Raw genomic sequence first — 20,418 nt, forward strand, 5'->3', positions numbered from 1 at the left:
CACAGCAACAAAGACCTAACGCAGCCAAAAATAAATAAATAAAAATAAATAAATTTATTTAAAAAAAAAATAATATTATCAACTAGATGGAATATTTTAGCAAATTATAAAGGGGGCTATTTTTGTGTTGTTATTTCTCTTGTTCTTGAGTTTGATTGAAAGTAGTTTAACTTAATAAACCTGTTTAGGAAGATAGTTAAAAACTGAAGTTAAAAACCTGAAAGACATAAATTCACAAAGTACCCGTATGTAAATGTTCAAGGGAATATAAAGAAGTTCTTCTAGTATTTGATTTCTCCACCAATTTTAATTATCTTCATTTTGGTACAATTCTTTATCAGTGCTGAGCTAGTTAGAGTTATCCTTAGGCCTTTATCTATCCAGGCTATCCTTTTACCTCCTTGGTAATCATGTATATCGTTTCTGTAATTCAGGCTGCTTGAACTGAATAACATTGTGTTAGGATCACTGTTTAATTGTTCTAGTTTTGGTGCAATGCTGTATGTAAATGAAATATACTGTTTTCAATGTTTTGCTATTAGGTGGTAACAGAAATGAACATATCTGATAAGAACCAAGCAAACAAAAGATACCAAAAAGACCAAATTTGTTTGACTTGTACCTGAATAATGGCCTAGGTGATCTTAGAAACAATTTTCAGGAGGGTATAGTCTTTTTTTTTTTCCTTCCTTTTTCTTTTTGGCTGCGCCGCATGGCTTGCAGGATCTTAGTTCCCCAACCAGGGATTGAACCCAGGCCCTCGGCAGTGAAAGCATGGAGTCCTAACCACTGGACTGCTAGGGAGTTCCCGGATATAGTCTTTAGACATGAATTTCCTTTGATTTTGAAGTTAGACTTGGAAGATACTTAAAGTTTAAGACTGTTAAGGATTAGCTGAGATGTTACTGTATACATTGTTCTATTACTATTTTGCTGCTATAGTCATCAGTCTAATTCTCGAATGGGTAAGTGTTTTAACATACATACAAAAGTTTAGTTTTTTGGATGATGTTAGTATTTTACATCTCAAAAAGTTTTCGTTGCTTAACTTAAAAGTAGATAGTATTCTAAATTTTTTCTAGCTGCTCATGTAAATCTACAGCTGGCATGTCAGGCATCTCTCACCAGGATTAAAATACACACTATTTGTATATTTAAATTGTTCTTGTATCTCCTGCTTTTATTCATGTGGCCTGCTGTTAACACTTATTACACTGGTGATTTAGGGACCATTTAAATCAGACCTCTTTAAAATTAGCAAGGTAGCTGGATTCTTGTCATATTGTAATTAATCTTCCTGTAGTGGTTGATTGTGCAACCTATTTACACTGGGTCAGATACTCAAAATTTCCTTTATCCTTTCAAGTTGGATTTGAAAACTAAAATAGTATTCCATTGAATTCTAAGAACTAATGAAAATGTTACATTGTATTTGGATTTCTGTTTTAGCCATGTATTGATATCCCTAGTTTTTATGTTTTTATTTAGTGGATAGTTTGTATATTATGATATGATCTTGGAACTTCCCGGTATGATTTTAGAATCATTAAGTTTAAAATATTTTAAAATCAGTTGAGAAACAGCAAAACTCCTCTTTAGTCACTGCTCTCGAGCTAATGTGGAAATGAATTTTGCCCAGGACCTTGGAAGTTATATTTTACAAATTACTATAAATTATAGAAGGATTGTTTTAGAATGAGATACCTTTAATAGAACATTTCCCCCTCTATCTCCTGCAGTTAGAACATGGGAATCATTAACTTCAAAGCAGAGCTCTGTTTGAAGTAATGATATAAATACTATAATGATTTATGTAGATAATGTAGTTCTGATGTATGGGATATGATAGCACAGTCTTAACTTTTCTATGCAGGTTATTTCAATATTGAGTTATTTATTTCTGAAAATAAAAATTGAACTAGTTCAGTTTAATGATGTAAATCTTTTCACCACTTTGCAACATTAATAAATCCTGACATATTTTGGTTCATTTCATATTATTAAAAATAACTTCCGGGCTTCCCTGGTGGCGCAGTGGTTGAGAGTCCGCCTGCCGATGCAGGGGACACGGGTTCGTGCCCCAGTCCGGGAAGATCCCACATGCCGCAGAGCGGCTGGGCCCGTGAGCCATGGCCGCTGAGCCTGCGTGTCCGGAGCCTGTGCTCTGCAACGGGAGAGGCCACGACAGTGAGAGGCCCACGTACCACAAAAAAAAAAAAAAAAAAAAAACCAAAAACTTCCTTCCTGTCTACTTCTAAGAAGAGAAGTATATTTCTTATTCTTTTATTTTTGTTATTGTGGTTGCAATTAAAATCCACATTCATGTTCTCATTGGTATTTTGTAGTTCTTTCAACTTTTTCTAGACTACTGAAAAGTTTTTTAGTAAGCTTTTTGTTTTGGAATAATTTTAGATTTGTAGGAAAGCCGCAAAGATAATGCATGGAGTTCCTGTATACTGTTCACCTGATTTCCCTTAGTGTTGATGTGTTACATAGCTGTGGTGTATTTGTCAGTACTAAGAGATTAATATTGGTGCATTAATGTTAACTAAATTTCACACTTTATTTGAATTTCAGCAGTTTTTCCGTTAATGTTCTTTTTCTGCTCTGGGATCTAATCCAGGCCACTGCATTGCATTTAGTCAAAGCCACTTTTTATTAAGCTTTTTGGTTTTCAGTGTTCAGAAGGAGGCTCATTTATTGACTTATTTATGATTAGGTATCTCTGGTTGTCTTATGTGTACACAGGTACTTTCCTAGCCTGGAGGTATAAATGAGAAATAGACAAAACTTTTAAGCAGTTCAACTTGTGGAGATATACAAGTAAACAATGGTAATGGAATGTGGTTACAGAAAGAGTAGCCAGTTTTGGAAGGAGGAGGAGGAGGAAGAGACAAATCAGGGAAGTCCTCCCAGAGGAGGTGACATTTGAGATGGACCTCGAGGGATAAATAGGAACTCTTAAGGCAGTGACTGGAGAGAAGCACATCCAGACAGAGGGAATAGTATGTACAAAGACTCAGAAATATGAGTGAGCAAATAGATTTGCCCTGGAATAAAGGGTTGGCGCGGGAGGAGTGTAGGAGGTAAGGCTGGAAAGGTTTGCAGTGGATTTGGAGAGTATTGATTTGAATTTTTAGTAGCTGTATTTTTTTTTTTTTTTTTTTTTTTTTTTTTGCGGTACGCGGACCTCTCACTGTTGTGGCCTCTCCCGTTGCGGAGCACAGGCTCCGGACGCGCAGGCTCAGCGGCCATGGCTCACGGGCCCCGCCGCTCCGCGGCATGTGGGATCTTCCCGGACCGGAGCACAAACCCATGTCCCCTGCATCGGCAGGCGGACTCTCAACCACTGCGCCACCAGGGAAGCCCAGTAGCTGTATTTTTAAAAAGCCACAGTTTATTATAGATAGATAAAGATAAATATAGATATAATTTGGGGAAGCCATCTAGAGACTTTGCGTTCTCCTCCCTCTTATTACCTGCCTTTTTTGCCATTCCACTACCATTTGCCATTCCAAATTCCATTTGGGTTTTGACTTACAACATTGGTGAGCATTTATATGGTAAAGGAAATTGAAATTGTAGGCATCCTTAGGAATGCGGAACTGAATTTGAATTGAAACTGAGTTGAAATTGTAGGCAACTGAATTTATAATATTTTGTTATTGGTGAATTTTTAAAGTTGGTATTAATTTACATTCAATTAAATAGGCATGCAGAAAAGTGCTGTATGCTGCCGTCAATGTTTGCGACTTAGATAGGGATATGATTTTAATATTTTTCAATGTAAAAATTTGATGAATGGATTTAACATTGCAGTTAACTTTGTAGGACACCTCCACTACATATGAATTATTTGTGTGGGTTAAATGTATATTTTACATTTTTATCTCACAAAATTTTGAGGCAGAGCTAGTAAGAAATGTACCTATTCAAAAACAGTTTTCAGTCAGGTCATATGTACATACCATGTAATTTAGCATTAGCACCATAGTGACACTTTGTTGCTCTGCTTTCAAAGAAGTAAAGGGAAAGTTACCAGAAGCCAAAATTAGAACATTGCGGGAGCCAGAGGATGATCCCCCTTCTTGCTCACAAGTGATTGATCCCTTAAGCATTCTTTCTATATTCCACAAAAGTGAGGAAGAAACCCCTCTTCTCCCTGTAAATTGGCCAGTTGCCCAAAGAGAACACATGATTCTTAGCAACACTCGAGTTACCTTGTTCATATTCTCAGGTGAAAAGATATTGAGGAGAGCTACTTGGCTGAGTGAGCTGCCTCTTTTTTTTTTCCCATTTAATCAAACCAACATTTTCCTTAGGTGATTTATGAATGTTAAAATGGCCATTAGCTTTCTGCTGTATGGTTTATAAGGCTTGTAAAATGATAGGATCATGTCCATGAAAGATGTGAAACTGAATAAATGATGCACTACTGTGTAAGCTGGACATATTTTGGTTGTTAGGGAGTTAAAAAAATTTCTCCCCCTCCCTTATTGCATATTCACCCTCTGGAAATATTTAATGAAAAAGTAATTGATATTGGGGAGGAACACATAGGTGACTTCAGAGATAACTGGTAATGTTTAATTTTTTATATTGGGTGATAGGTACACAGATGTTTGTTTTGTCACACACGTCATAAACATCCCCTTTTGTATTCAATATTTAATTGAAACAACTTAAAAAGTTTTAAAGGCTGAAAAGGGGGTAATTGATTCTAATTAACTTAAAGCCAGTTCCATTCAAGGTGGTTTTTGTTTTTGTTTTGTTTGGTCACAAGGAATAGAAGACTCACTCAAACTAGCTCAAAGACTTGGAGAGGGGAATTATTGTTAGAATAGAGATAGGTTTTATGAGAATGAAGGAAGACTTGAAGAATCAGGCCACAGAAACTGAGGCAGCTCTGGCATTGGCCAGGCTATTTTCTCTGCCTTTCTTCTCTTTCTTTCTCATTGTCTTCATTATTTACTATTTCTGCCTCTTTTTACTTTCTTGTCTTTACTTGTTCTCCTTGGTCTCTTCCTCTCTTTTTTGTCTCCTTGGTCTCTTTCCTCACTCATTTTCTATCTCTCCTTTTGTATGGACTCTCTTCTCTCATGACATCTGTAAGTCTCTCTGTGCCTTTGTCTATTCTGTTTTCTCTCCAGATCAACTTCCTCTGAATTCTTTCCTTTATGGTATTGATGTGCATGAAGCCCTATAATGGTAACCTAGGTTTTCACACATTGTGACTTTGTAGTTTAGGATGACTTTTTCTGTATCTTCCAGTGCAGATTCCTCAGAAAATCTGGCTGGTCTTACTCATCTTTTGGAGCTAGATCACAGAGGGTGTAGGCCCTCTGTCCCCCTGTACTGGGTGACTCCTGTGTCAGGTATTTATTTACTCATTATCCAGCCACAGAGAGGGGCATGGCCCAGATCCTGTAGGCCACCTGCCCTGCAAATGAAATAGGGATTTCTCCAGAAGGGGTTATGGGCAGGCAGGTACTATAATATATCAATTAAGTTTTATCAAAAATTTCTTAATGCATTTTAAGCCTCTTTGGTGATTGGTATGTGATTGCTTCCTAGAAAAATCTTTTTCAGAGAAGAGACCCATTATCTTTGTCCCAGTCACAACTCACTGCTATCTTTTATTAAGATATTCATTCATTCACTGAACAAATATTTAATGACCACTCACGTTTCTTGCACTCCTTCAGGTATTAGGATACAGAGTGGGCAGGACAGATTCATAGCAGTTAATTTCACTGAAGCGGATGGTGGGCACAAAGGAGCTGGGACTGGGTTTTGAGAGTGAGGTTTAGAGGGGAATAGGGAGAACAGGAGGCTTGTGAATGAGTCCAAATTTATTGCCAAGTATAGTTGTGAGATGAGAGTTGAAGGCATAACCAGGAATGGGTGTGGGGCTGACTAAAGATAGCAGAGGAATGGAAATCTTCTGTTTCTGTTAACTGCCTATATCGAAAATTCCATCTATTGCAACTGGCATTTGGAAAATGTAATTAGGCAACCACTGGATCTCATAGAAACTCAAGCCATTCATCTCACAGTTATTAATGTGTCTACTGTGTCCTAGACTGTGCTCTAGACTGGGGGTAGAGGCACAAAAAGAAGGCACTGTTTTGTGCTTTCGAGGAGTGTGCTTTTGAGTTTAGGACTAGTGGAATACTAAACAGGCACCAACCCAAATAATTAAAATAATTTGACCAAGTATTAGTGTTGTGGTGTTTGACATTAACCTGTAGGATCAGGTTGAATCTGGTCAGAGTCACCTTGAGGGAGAATTACATAGATGTGGAAGGGTTTTCAGGTTGTACCAAAAAGAGTTTTGTTACCATTTAAATCAAAATCAAGAAAACCCATTAGCAGTTTATGAGATTCGGAGCTGGAAATAGAGACAAAAAAATTTTTATTTTTGAGTAGCCAGAGCTGGCTAGAGATAAAATGAGGTCAGGTGTCTGGGAAGGACAGTTTGGGACTTGATTTTGGAAATTAACCTCTGGGACTGATGCTGAAATGGAATAATCTGTGCCAGCCAACAGAGCGGGACTATTAATTGTGTTCAGAGGGAATGGGAGAGGCTTCAGCAAAGATTGAAGTTTGAGTTGAATAGGGTTTTCAAAAATGTTTAAATGCAGAGGCTTGGCATGCTTAGAGGGACAGTGGGCTGGGTGAAAAAATTATTCTGTTATTTCAGGTTAAGGAAACTTGCTAATTTCACAAGAAAAATATATCTAACTTCTCCCACGAGACCATAAATTCCTAAACTTATTTGTATTTGAAGTCTCATTGTCTAGCAATGCCAGGCAATGCAGGGGGGGTGGTGTGTGTGTGTGTGTGTGTGTGTGTGTGTGTGTGTGTGTGTGTGTGTGTGTGTGTGTGTGTGTGTGTTTTAAAGGCTGAATAACAATTTTTGTTTGCTCTGTGACGTGTGTGTGTGTGTGTGTGTGTGTGTGTGTGTGTGTGTGTTTTAAAGGCTGAATAACAATTTTTGTTTGCTCTGTGACATTTTTCCCATCTGTAATTTTGCTAACCATTTCTTTTACTGAATCAGGAAGCTGGAAACTGGTTTTTGTGTTAAGTATGGTACCTTGAAAAGCATTTTGGATGAAATGTCATTTTTTACCTTAATCTGAGTTTTTATTATCTTGGCTACTTATACCTCTATAGAAAGGAATCAGTGGGAACAATAGATAATCTTATTTTTGGAAATAGCAGGAACTGTGCTCCTGTGATCCTTAGTTATAGATATTCACATTTTTTTTTTTAAGAATAGCAGTCTAACTTGAATGTTCTGCTAGTTTAAGACTGTATATAGAATATCCTTGAGCATGAATATAGGAGCTTGGCTGCCAGACAACTCTTACTTCCTTACTGTTGCTACACTCTTTAATTCTTTCTGCTCTTTGTCCCTTCTTTTTTTTTTTTTTTTTTTTGCAGTATGCGGGCCTCTCACTGTCGTGGCCTCTCCCGTTGCGGAGCACAGGCTCCGGATGCGCAGGCTCAGCGGCCATGGCTTACGGGCCTAGCCGCTCCACGGCATGTGGGATCTTCCCGGACCGGGGCACGAACCCGTATCCCCTGCATCGGCAGGCGGACTCTCAACCACTGCGCCACCAGGGAAGCCCTGTCCCTTCTTGATCAGTAGTGCATAATTGAAGAACATGCTGATCACTGTATTATGGTAGTATTGTGGATTGTTGGGTTAATAGGAAGATGTGGATCCATGGTTTGATTTGAAGCCTCTGTGTGTCAGAATTAGAGATTTAGTCTGCCTTTAGCATTATAATAATTATAATCATTGAATATTAGAATGCAGCCATAAAGCACATCTAAGCCAAAGTCCTTCACATTTTATGTGTAAGGAGACTGTCATGAAATTAGGTGACTTGCCCAGGGTCACAAGCTAGTCATGGCAGAGCTAGGACCAAAGTCTCCTCTTCCATAGAGTTTGTTCCTACATGGTATCCCTAACTAAAAAAATCTTTTTAAGTGCCTGAGTTGTAAATGAAAGGTGAGAATAAGTTAGAAAGAAAAATCAAGTTACTGACTAAGCTTTCAATCTGCTGTGGGAGAGAGGCTGGTCTGTGCCTATTGCAGTCATATGTTCCCATATATCTGATTATGCAGGCCTGTAGAGAGACCATGAGCATGTGTGTCTAGCACTGGCTAGAGGGTTATCCAAAAATAGTGGCATATTGGGGCTGTGAGACTTCTAGAAAAGGGGGTGTGCTGTAGTTATAATCCTGGCCTTTTAGAAGTTTCATGACTTCTCTACAGAAGCAAGTATTTAAAAGGAAAAGGAGGTGTTTCAGGTGCCACTGGAATAACTAATAGTACATGAGGTAGTGGTGCAGACTGTGGGCAAACTTAAAGGAAAAGCTGCAGAGGTGCAGATGGGTGAGAAGTATGGGAGAAGAGGTAGCAGACAGGAGTATCTAGGGCTGAAAATAGATTTTAGGAAGAAAGTGTTTTTGTTCTTCAGGGTAGGGCAGAGAAAATGACTAATGCTTTGATGTAGTTTGCTGTAGCTTTTAGGTTATAAGTTGCTGACTAAGTGTGTGAATCCAGGTTCTATCCACGGTATTGTTATTGTGAGACAGCAGCTAAGTAGTTACACCATTTCTACTGAGGTGTTGAACCAACATCAGTATCCAAGAAGTTTTTATTAAATTAAACACTTTGGGCCTTAACATTACTTGGTGGTACTTGGAACAGAGGAAACAGCATTCACAAATAATGGCTGGTTAACATTTACTGAATACCTAGTATGTGCTAGGCACTGTTCTAAGAATCATCTATTGACCCCTGTTTTACAGATGAGGAAATTCATTATGCCTGATGGCACAGAAGTATGAAAGAGCGTAATATACTCATGTACCTTCTTTGGGCTGGTTTTAAGTTTTCTTTTAGTCAAAATGAGAGAGAAAAAAGAGGAGGCATCAGGTGACACTGTGGTTTTGAGTGTCAGCCATCTTTCAGGGTAAATTTTTAAAATCACTGTGTATGTGAGCTGAATGTGTTTACTCATATATAATAATTTATACGAGCAATTCACTGGCCTTAAAGATCTTGCAAAGAAATCATCACCATTTCTTATTTTTCACATTCATAATGTAGTATATGTTATGGGAAGAAATAGGTGGGCCTGTGATATGGTACCTGCTCTCAAGGAGCTCCTTAAAAATAAAATTTAGAGTATATTTAGCTAAATACAGTGAGTCTACAGTAGAATATATACTGGTAAATTGTTTTTTGTCTAACGGTGTTGGTGATTCTGTGTGCTAACCTGTACACACATTTCTTTCTTGTTCTGTTTGATTGTTTTATAACATGGTTTTCTAAATTAATTCCATTCCTTTATTCTCTGCAGATTGCCTTGTTTCTTTTGTTGAGAACAAGACCATCTAACTTAGTTACTTGTCTTCCTTTTCTCTCAAAAATCTCTGTAGCTTTAGCTCTCATCCTTTTTTCCTATTTATATTGGATGTACTTTAGATACATATCGTTTTAAGGATAAATCTTTTAAGTTGAACTGATCCCATTGCCTCCTGTCTCTGGAGCCTTTCAGACTTTTCTTCCCTATATGTCCTATCGCCTGCCCAGTTCCTCCCCTTCTGCCTACAAAATCATCTTCAGTTCCTTCCTCTTCAAGCCATAGAGTCTGTCTTTGCAATTCCTTTATGTCTATCCCATTCTTTATATCCTTATTATTGAAGATTGAAGATGGGCAAATGAATCTCTCCTTAAATTTGTGATGAATTTTGAAGGAAGATACATAAAAAGATGTACATAAAATTAGGAAGTTTCAAACACCACATGTGTATTGGGGAAGGAAGGTGAGACAAGGGAAGCAGTTTGGGGAAAACCTAAGAGTGAAAAGTTATTAGAGAGAGAACATACTACTGAAGCAGTGGAGCACAGAGGACTGAGGTAAAAATAAACAGTTCAGACCTAATAAGAAAGGGTCATAGAAAATGTTGGAAGAATTTGGAGAATTATTAGATAAAGTGATGTTTTTTTTTAATTTATTTATTTTTGGCTGCATTGGGTCTTCCTTGCTGCGCGGGGGCTTTCTCTAGTTGTGGCGAGAGGGGGCTACTCTTTGTTGCGATGCGTGGGCTTCTCATTGCGGTGGCTTCTCTTGTTGCAGAGCACGGGCTCTAGGAGTGCGGGCTTCAGTAGTTGTGGCACATGGGCTCAGTAGTTGTGCCTGCGGGCTCTAGAGCACAGCTCAGTAGTTGTGACACATGGGTTCAGTTGCTCCGTGGCATGTGGGATCTTCCCGGACCAGGGCGCAAACCTGTGTCCCCTGCATTGACAGGCAGACTCCCAACCACTGTGCCACCAGGGAAGCCCTGATGTTTTTTTAATAGTGCCATTTGGAGATGATGAGAAGGAAGAGGGGCTTTGAGCTAGAAGTTTGAGAAAATTGCAGCAGTAACATCCAGTAGGTATACGTCAGGCTCAGATAGATGTGTGAGGAGTAGAAAGGATTAATTTGAGAAATGCATAAGAAGAAGATTTTGTTACAGCTTGATGTAAGGAGAGAAGAGTGAGTAGGTTCCAGATGACTCTTAGATTTCGTACCTGGAAGGAAGGTAAGATGGTGGCACTTTTCATGGTGATCTAGAAGCTGAATGGGTCAAAGCCTTGGTATAAAACAATTCATTCTTTATTTGTATGAAATGCTATGGAACACCTACTGAAACAAATCCTGTATTTAGTTCTGTGGTCAGTAAGAGGTGCTTTCTTTTAAGAGATAGAATTGGATGCCTAATAAAAACTTGAGTGAATATATGTTGTGTGATAATAAAGAGAAGGACAAACTGACATTTTATCAGGGAGCCTTGGAAAAACATGAGAGAGAGAGTGGAACATTTCTTTCTTTTTTTTTTTTTTAAATCAGCACCTTCATAGGGGTAGAACTTAATGAGATGGGTAAAAATTGATTCTGAGATTAATAAACTTATTATTTCACTCAAAATAATCCAACATCAATGGTAGAAATGCTGTTTTCAATACATTAAAGAATGGTGCACATTACTTCATTAATCTCTACTTTTTGTAGTTAATTTTGTAGTTGCTGCTAACATGGGATAATCTGGGAATTGTGTGTTATAGACTATTTTAAATGTAAGTGGTATGCTTTTGTATTCTCTTCCTCAAAATTGAATCATTAGGGGTTTTTTTAGATATGCATGGGAGAAATCACTTCTTTCTCACACTGTCATTAGGAAGTTCTTTGTGTGCTCCTTGAATATTAACTGTTTTTGTGCTACCCCGATTATCAATTAAGTGATAAGAACAGAGATAAAATCATATATAAATGTGCCTTTTGATTCTCTAAAAATGTAGATGTTTGAAATTATAAAATTATTTGAACTTTATTTTAACTAACGTTTTTGGTTGATAGAGTTGAGAAATATTAATAAAGGATCATGCTTATTGAACAACAGTCATTCATCTGTTCAGCAGTATTTATCTACGTAACCAATTTATGTCAGGCACAGTTCTAGGCCCTGGGAATACGAGGATAAATAAACGTTCATGGAGCTTATATTTTGTGGAGAAGACAGGAGATGAAATATGTAACGTGAAGAAGTGACGTGCTTTTAAAAATATAACAGAGTAAGGGGAGAGAATGTGATTGGGTGGGGGCTGTTTAGATAGATTAGTCAGGGAAGGCTGTTCTGAGGGAAGCAGAAACCTGGGTGAAGAGATCTTGTAAAAACTTATTCCAGGCAGAGAGAATGGTAAATGTGAAGATCATGAGACAAGATCTAGCTCATTGAGAACCAGTTTGGTATGTTGGAGGAAAAACAAGAAAGCTGGTCTGACAAGTGCAAGACAACAAAGTGGAGAATAATAGGAGTTGAAGGTAAAGGGGTAGACAGGGGCCAGAGCATATTGGGCCTTATTGCCCATGAGTTTTATTTTGAGTGTAATTGGACACCATAGGAGAGTTTTGGGACAGAGTTGTGACATGATCTGATTTACATTTTACAAAATTCATTCCAGCTACTGAGTGGAAAACTGACCATAGGAAAGGTGAGGTCTAAAGCATTGGACCATTTAGGAAGCTTTTGCAGTGATCTAGGCCTATGGTTTCCAGTATGCTCATGACCATTGTGCTGCAAGAAGAAACTGTTAGAGCTATATTTATTTTTATTTTTAAAAATTAAGCTCTACTAATTCAGTATACATATTGGTCCTGGCACCCCCATTCCATCTGTATGTTAGCTACATGTCACTTACCAGTTTTGGCCTGAGTAACTGGGTGAATGTTGAAGTCATTTACTGAGATGAGATACATGGTGGAGCAGGGTTTGTTTGAGGGTAAAGGTGGGGAAGCAGTAAGTCAGTTTGGGCATTTTAAGTTTGAGATGTCTACTAGAAATATAAGATTTATCAGGTAAGTAATTTAGATATATGTGTCTGGAGCCAAGGTTAGAAGCCAGGGTATGGATTAGAGATCTAAATTTGGGAATCATTAGCACAGAGGCAGTGTACAAGAACTTTGGAGCCAACCTGTGTGTATTCAAATTTCAGCTTTGTCACTTACTATGTAGTGGTGGACAAGTGAATTTGTCATCTGTCTATAAAATGGGGATAGTAATATTATCTACCTCACTGGGTTATTGTGAGGATTAAATGAGTTAACACAAGTAAAGTGTTTAGAATAGTGTCTGGCATGTAGTACTCACTAGCTGTTAACTCTTATCAGTTTATGAGTGGTGTTTAAAACCATGAGCTTAGATGAGATGACCTAGAGAGTGAATTTAGATAGAGAAAAGGTCCAATGAAGGAGCTCTGAAGCAATACAACCTTTGGAATTCAGAGACAGGAGGGAGGACACTGAGAAGGAGTGGGGTAGGAGTCAAACCAGTAGGATGTTGGACCTAGAAGCTTGCCTAATGAAGAAAATATTTCAAGAGAAGTCATCAACTTGGACTAGTTCTGCTTGAGAGTTTGAGTAAGATGAGGACTGAGAATTGACCATTGGATTTGTTAAGATGGAAGTTGGAGACTTTGAGAAATGGGTAGAGTAGTGCATATGAACACCTGATTGGAGTGGGTTAAGGAGAGAATTGGGGGAAAGAATTGAAGAACATGTATATAGACAACTCAGAGGGGTTTTGCTATGAAGAAGAAGAGAGAAAATGGAGTGGTAGCTAGAGGAAGATTTGTGGAGTCAAGGAAAGGTAGGAAATGGGGTGTGTTTGTGTTGATTTTAAGATGGATAGTATAGCAAGTTTGTATAACGAAGAGAGTGACCCAGTGGGTAGAGAAAACTTGACGATATTTGAGTGACATGGGACAATTGTAGCAGCCAAGACCTTGAATAGGTAAAATGAGGTGGGTAAGTGCACAGCCTCCAATTGTGAACTCTCTCCAGGGTTAGTCTTAGACACTGGCAGAGGTAGTTCATCCACTGATAAAGGTAGAGATTAATGGAGGTGCAGATAGATTGGTGGGTTTGGTTATGGGAAAATGAGATAATTTTTTCAGAGTGCTTTACTTTTTCCATTAAGAGGGTGGCAGGATCATTAGCTGAGAGTCAGAGTGGGTAGGGGTTTGTAAGGTTTGAGAGAGAGAAGGTGGTGTCAGATAGGCATCTTGGAAGGGGGGAGAATGAGTTGACTAAGGAAGTGCAGGTGGAGTGTCAAGGAGTTCAGGTGGTCCATCTGACATTTGTGGTTGTTAAAGTGATTCCAGCTGGCTGAGGAGGGAAATGTGGTCTTGAGGGGGTATACAGTGGAAAAGTGGTAGGGACGATGCCTCCTCTGTTGTGAACTCTTTAGTCTCATGGCTGAGAGGATTGCTGCTTCTTAGGTCCATGGATGTTGACAGAGGAATTAATAAAAGTGAATAAGCCAAAAAAAATCATTTCATTTTTGCGTATGTTCAGTGTCTATGTCATTCACGATGTTTCATGTAGAGCAGCGGTCTTCAACTTTTTTGGCACCAGAGACCCGTTTCATGGAAGACAGTTTTTCCACGGGAGGCAGAGGGGAGGCAGGGGGATGGTTCAGGTGGTAATGCGAGCAATGGGGAGCGGCAGATGAAGCTTCGCTTGCTCGCCGCTCACCTCCTCCTGTGCGGCCTGGTTTCCAACAGGCTGAGGACTGCTGTCAGTCCGCCGCCCAGGGCTTGGGGACTCTGGATGTAGAGGATGAGTTCCTAGAGGTGTTTATGTTGCTGTATCTCCTTTAGAGTGCCTACGTTACACAGGTGATAATCAAGATGGCCCTGGAACACTTTCAGTGAATTATATTTGGTTGCTGTGTTACATAAAGAAAGAAAAATCTCTACTGGAGAAGCTTTATAGTTTTTCCTGATAGATAGAAAACCTCACCAAAGTTTTCCCTAGGACCTGTGGTTTCTGTTAATCTAGAATTATCACTTATGTTGATTTCATACTTTTGAGCTGGATTACAGATGAATTCAAAGTCTGGTTTTCTTTTGTTTCAGGTGCTGGAGAATCTGGTAAAAGCACCATTGTGAAACAGATGAAGTAAGTTGGAACATGGTCTTTTGTAAAACTACATTTACTCATAATGCATAAAAGTCCATAGTGTCTTTTCATTTTAGGTCTATGGTAATGAGTTGTGGTTTTCTTCTTTTTAAAGAATCATTCATGAGGATGGCTATTCAGAGGAAGAATGTAAACAATATAAAGTAGTTGTCTACAGCAATACTATACAGTCCATCATTGCAATCATAAGAGCTATGGGACGGCTAAAGATTGACTTTGGGGAAGCTGCCAGAGCAGTAAGTGTTTCTCATTTCCTCTTTACTTGCTCTTTTTCAGTAGATGCAGTTAAGCACAATTTGCTTCATGTGTTAGGGAAATAAATTTAAGCAACACTCTAAGATGTAGCAAAGTACTGTCTGCTCATTTGAGACATGTTAGCAATCTACTTTAAGAGATATTAGAGTACTACCACAAAGGTAAGTCTAGGAAATGGGATTCTGTGGATATACTATAGGTTTTTGTGGTAACTGTTTTATTCACTTGCTTCTTATACAGCACTGTTGACTTTTATAGTAGTAAATGATAGTAAATTGAAATAATCTAAGAGAGGTTGTCATGATATGGAGCTCTGCTTTCTGAGGTGTAGAGATTAAAGGTAAATATCAGTGTCGCAGAATAAACTTGGTAAGGACATGAACACTAAGTCTTAATTTTAGAGGCAAATTTCCAGTATTCAAGAATAACTGTATCCCTATACTACATTGTACTATAGGCTATAGAATTGGATTATACCATGTCCTAGTATAATTCTTGCACATGTCAGATATTCAGAAGTTGTGTTGATTGATTATAATACTTAGTGGGCCCTGAAGGTCTAGTTTATAAATTAGGATGTTTGATACAGTGGGGAGAGAGCCAAAATGAAAGTGGGGGATTTTTATATCATCATCAGCTAAATTCCAGGAGAAGGCTGGGAATGTATAGAACGCTTTCCTAGAACTAAGGGAGTCATCAGGTGTGTTCAGTGTCATACTTAGGTGCTATGGGCAATAAAAGGAAGTGACTTGGGGAGACTGCCTGGAAAGGCAAAGCCTATATGTCTGTGAAGTAGCTTAGGAACTCTTCTAAGCAACTCTCAGTTTCTCAGATGTAAATTAATATTCAGTAAATAAGTGAGGAAATTCTTAGAGGGAAAAATAATAGAAGGATGGTTCTAATTGGATAGTATTAGATTAGGAAGACTAGAGGTGCCATAAAGGAAGGGCAGCTAGAGTAAGGGTTGTAAAATGATTGGCAAGAAGAGGAGCAAAAGAAGAAATGAAGAGGAATGTGTGGCGCATGACTTCTACATTTTTGTAAAAGGGTTCCATATCACAAAAAATCAGACACTATTTTTCTAAGCCTCTGAGCAGGAAAAACGTGATAGCTAAGGCAAGAATAAACAAACTCTTATTTTTGTCTTATTCCTTCTATCCCCTCTCTCAGCTGCCTTTCTTCTTCCTTTTTCCTCCCTCTTTCGATCAGCTCTTTCTTGTGTTCTTACTTTTTTCCTCCCTTTTCTCATTCCTTCCTATTACCCAACTCTATTCCTCTGTTGTATTTGCTGTATCCAGTAATTGATTAGTAATACTGTATTTATTCTCTTCCCTCTCTTTGTTGGCTTTTTCTCCATCTCAGTTATTTACTTATTTTCTTAGTTTCCTCCTTTTTTACTTCTCACCCTCTGTCTGACCTCCTTTCTGTCTCTTGGTCATCCCTCCTCCTTTCCTTTCTTTCCACTATCAAATTAGTTGTTATTAATTATTGGGTCCTATCATTCCTTTGTCACCAGATGTAGTTGTCATATTCTGTCTTAGTCTGTTCAGGCTGCTATGATAAAGTACCACAGATTTGGTAGCTTATAAACAACAGAAATTTATTCCTCACACTTCTGAAGGCTGGAAGCTGAGGTCTGGGTGCCAGCATGGTTTGGTTAGGGCCCTCTTCCAGGTTGCAGACTTCTCGCTGTGTCCTCACTTGGCAGGAGGGGAAGGGATCTCTCGGGGGTCTCTTTTATAAGGGCACTAATCCCACTCATGAGAGCACCACCCTAATGACCTAATTTTCTCCCAGAGGCCCTATTTCCTAAAACTGTCACTTGGACATTAGGATTTCAACGTAAGAATTTGGCGGGGGGACACAAACATTCACACCATAGTATCCTTCCTCCTTTCACTTCTCTTTTATCAAATCAGTATCATTAATCTCTGGGTCCTAACACTCCCATGTCACCAGATGCAGTTGACATTATTAATTCCTCTCAGGCCTCCTGAATCACCTAGCCCTCCAGCATTCACTCATCCTAATCTACAACCCTTTTTTTGAAGTTTCTCTTTTTTCCTCTTGCATATGTAAGGATTTATATTTATAGCTCCTCTCTTATCCTTCTCTAGTTTTTTACACTTGTCTGGAGAGTGAATAGAAAAGCATAAAGCTGGGTGTGGAATAGGAATAGGTTGCTTTTTCATATCTGCTTAAGGGTGGAGGTATGAAGTTCACTGTAAAGAGGGGCCTCTTTATTGACCTATAAAAGAGGGTTTATTATGGGCAAGCAGGAGTAGGTCTGTAGAAGGGGTTAAGTGGTAAGGGAAAAATGTTTTGTCCTAAAACTTTACAAAGTCAGGACAGCAAAAATACGTAGCAGTAGCTCTCTCTCTATTTTAAAGTTTCTAAAATTAGAATCATGGTATTTAAAAAAAAAAAAAGCAATACTTATTGAGGTTTTGAATACCTGCATGAGTATAGGTCAAATTTCAGAACCAAGGGACTATAAAGTCATTAAATGTTAAATAAAGTACTATTCCATATGTGTAGAAGGACACGCCCACTGTTGAGTACATTGCCAGTTTGTGTAATTTTTCAGCTTTTCTCATTCGTTCCTTTATTGAAAATTTTTATCTCTAAAAAGAGACGAGGGGAATATAGATATTAGATGAAGTTTCTTTTAGAGACGATTGGGTCTAAAGTATTACTAGGAAGAAAACTGGAAAGGATCTCAAAGGAAGAGAATATTACTCAGCTAAGGCTGAAGATCCTGGGTTCGGCAAAATTAATTGGAGTGCACTATGGTTAGTTTTGGTTTGTTTTGCTTAGATGGATGCACGAGTTTTGGGAATACATAAGTCTTAGGAATTTTTTTTTTTTTTTTTTTTTTTTTTTTCCTTTTTGTGGTACGCGGGCCTCTCACTGTTGTGGCCTCCCCCGTTGCGGAGCACAGGCTCCGGACGCGCAGGCCCAGCGGCCATGGCTCACGGGCCCAGCCGCTCCGCGGCACATGGGATCCTCCCAGACCGGGGCACGAACCCGCATCCCCTGCATCGGCAGGCGGACTCTCAACCACTGCGCCACCAGGGAGGCCCTTAGGAATTTTTGTTTACAATTTCACCTGTGGTCTGAAATGCTTTGTGCGTGCTAGTTTATTGTCCTAATGACTATTCGTAATACAATTGATTGCTCCGCTTCCCCCTTTACTTCTTCTTTACCCAGTATATGTTTTTCTTTAGTAGTTGCATTTTTATGATGATTTGGAAATCTCCTGAGGCAGATAAATACTAGATTTGAGGTGGGAAAATCATCCCATGAGACCTATGTTTATTTTTATAAAGTATCTGACAAGCAGTGCTAGGTAGAATAAAGCAAAGCAATCACAATTCTCAGCGCTTTCTGCCCTCTTTACCTCTCACATATCTTAGTTTTAAAAACCGTAACCAGGACTTCCCTGGTGGCGCGGTGGTTGAGAGTCCGCCTGCCGATGCAGGGGACACGGGTTCGTGCCCTGGCCTGGGAAGATCCCACATGCCATGGAGCGGCTGGGCCTGTGAGCCATGGCTGCTGAGCCTGCGCATCCGGAGACTGTGCTCCGCAACGGGAGAAGCCACAGCAGTGAGAGGCCCTCGTACCGCAAAAAACAGAAAACAAAAAAACCCGTAACCACTTATAAAGCTATGTCTGTGACTCACGAAGTTTTGATCAGATCTCTGTGTTACTTTCTTCTTCTCCTTCTGCCTTTCTTTCTCTCTCATTTAGAGGATTATTATACTTTTGGGGAACGTAGAGACTGAATTATTCCCTTAGGGGTTTATTTCCCGTACTAGATTTCCAGACTTCTTAAATGTTTCAGTCTCTTCTTCCTGTTCCTCTGAGATGAAGAAGGAAAAAGAGGACAGTTTCCTTAAATTTGATTAATGTTTTACTTCCTTTGACATGTTTAGACTTTACCTCTTATGTGCTAGTCTTTTCATTTCTTTTTTTTTTTTTTTTTTTTTTTTTTTGTGGTACGTGGGCCTCTCACTGTTGTGGCCTGTCCCGTTGCGGAGCACAGGCTCCAGACGCGCAGGCTCAGCAGCCATGGCTCACGGGCCCAGCCGCTCCACGGCATGTGGGATCTTCCTGGACCGGGGCACGAACCCGTGTCCCCTGCATCGGCAGGCGGACTCTCAACCACTGTGCCACCAGGGAAGCCCTTCATTTCTATTTTTATTGTAGGCTTCCTTTAACAGAATGAGGATGTGTTACATGTGCCTGTCTCACAGACAGATCAGTATTTTTCTGTCAAAAAAAAAAAATCATGGGCTTCCCTGGTGGCACAGTGGTTGAGAATCCACCTGCCAATACAGGGGACACGGGTTCGAGCCCTGGTCCGGGAATATCCCACATGCCGCGGAGCAGCTGGGCCTGTGCGCCACAGCTACTGAACCTGCGCTCTAGAGCCCGCAAGCCACAACTACTGAAGCCCATGTGCCTAGAGCCCGTGCTCCACAATAAGAGAAGCCACCACAATGAGAAGCCTGCGCATCGCAACAAAGAGTAGCCTCTGCTCGCCACAGCTAGAGAAAAGCCCGTGTGCAGCAACGAAGACCCAATGCAGCCAAAAATAAATAAATAAATAAATGTATTTTTAAAAAAAATCATGAGTAACCAGGATGGGGATTTGTAGGACAATCAGAAGAGATCTTTTCAGGGGATGGTGGTGTGTGAAAAAGTGGTAGTGGGAGTGAAATCATTCCTCAACTCTGCTCTGCACTTCTAACTGTAGTGGAGAGAGAAGGGGGACAGACTTCATTGTAAATTCTCTCAGACTGCACTGCCAGGAAAGGCCTCTTTCATACCTCTTTTTTTTTTTTTTTTTTTTTGTGGTGTGCGGGCCTCTCACTGTTGTGGCTTCTCCTGTTGCGGAGCACAGTCTCCAGACGCGCAGGCTCAGTGGCCATGGCTCATGGGCCCCACTGCTCCACAGCATGTGGGATCTTCCCGGCCCGGGGCACGAACCCGCATCCCCTGCATCGGCAGGCGGACTCTCAACCACTGCGCCACCAGGGAAGCCCCATACCTCTTTTAAGTAATATAACATATAATGTATATCTGTGTGTGTGTTAAAGAGACTCTTGTCAATTCTTTAAGAAATGGAGAATCATGTGTCTCTCTCCTTTAACTGCTTTCTTCAGGATGATGCCCGGCAATTATTTGTTTTAGCTGGCAGTGCGGAAGAAGGAGTCATGACTCCAGAATTAGCAGGAGTGATTAAACGGTTATGGCGAGACGGTGGGGTGCAGGCTTGCTTCAGCAGATCCAGGGAATATCAGCTCAATGATTCTGCTTCATAGTAAGTAATTTTTCTCTGTGAAATGAAAACAGAAAGTAACTTGGTGACCCTAGTGAAAGTTCCGTGCCCATTCTTAAGGGACAGACACTCTTAGAATTCTGTAGGATCCCTTTATAAAGATTGTTTCAGTTTAGTGTTATAGAGCCCTTAGTCATTTTATATGATTTGGAGAAAAATATTTCCTCTTGGAGTGTAAATGGGAGACTTTGCATCATGAAAGTAGCTCTGTGGTCATTTATAGTAAAGAAGTGAAAGAGCAGAGAAATCTATTGCATCTGAGTCCTGGATCTCT

The 20,418-nt window shown here is 39.6% G+C and overlaps 1 protein-coding gene across 1 annotated transcript in view; it reads left to right on the forward strand.

Moving 5' to 3' along the window:
- GNAI3 (G protein subunit alpha i3) overlaps window positions 1-20,418 on the forward strand; it is a 39,232-nt gene that overhangs the window by 7,629 nt on the left and 11,185 nt on the right. Inside the window, exons 2-4 of the mRNA XM_082614930.1 lie at window positions 14,482-14,524; window positions 14,640-14,781; window positions 19,969-20,126. Of these exons, the coding sequence (XP_082471056.1) occupies window positions 14,482-14,524; window positions 14,640-14,781; window positions 19,969-20,126 (343 nt within the window). The remainder of the gene's footprint in view (window positions 1-14,481; window positions 14,525-14,639; window positions 14,782-19,968; window positions 20,127-20,418) is intronic.

The sequence above is a fragment of the Mesoplodon mirus genome (assembly GCF_964341445.2).
Source record: "Mesoplodon mirus genome assembly, chromosome: 3".
Lineage (NCBI taxonomy): Eukaryota > Metazoa > Chordata > Mammalia > Artiodactyla > Ziphiidae > Mesoplodon > Mesoplodon mirus.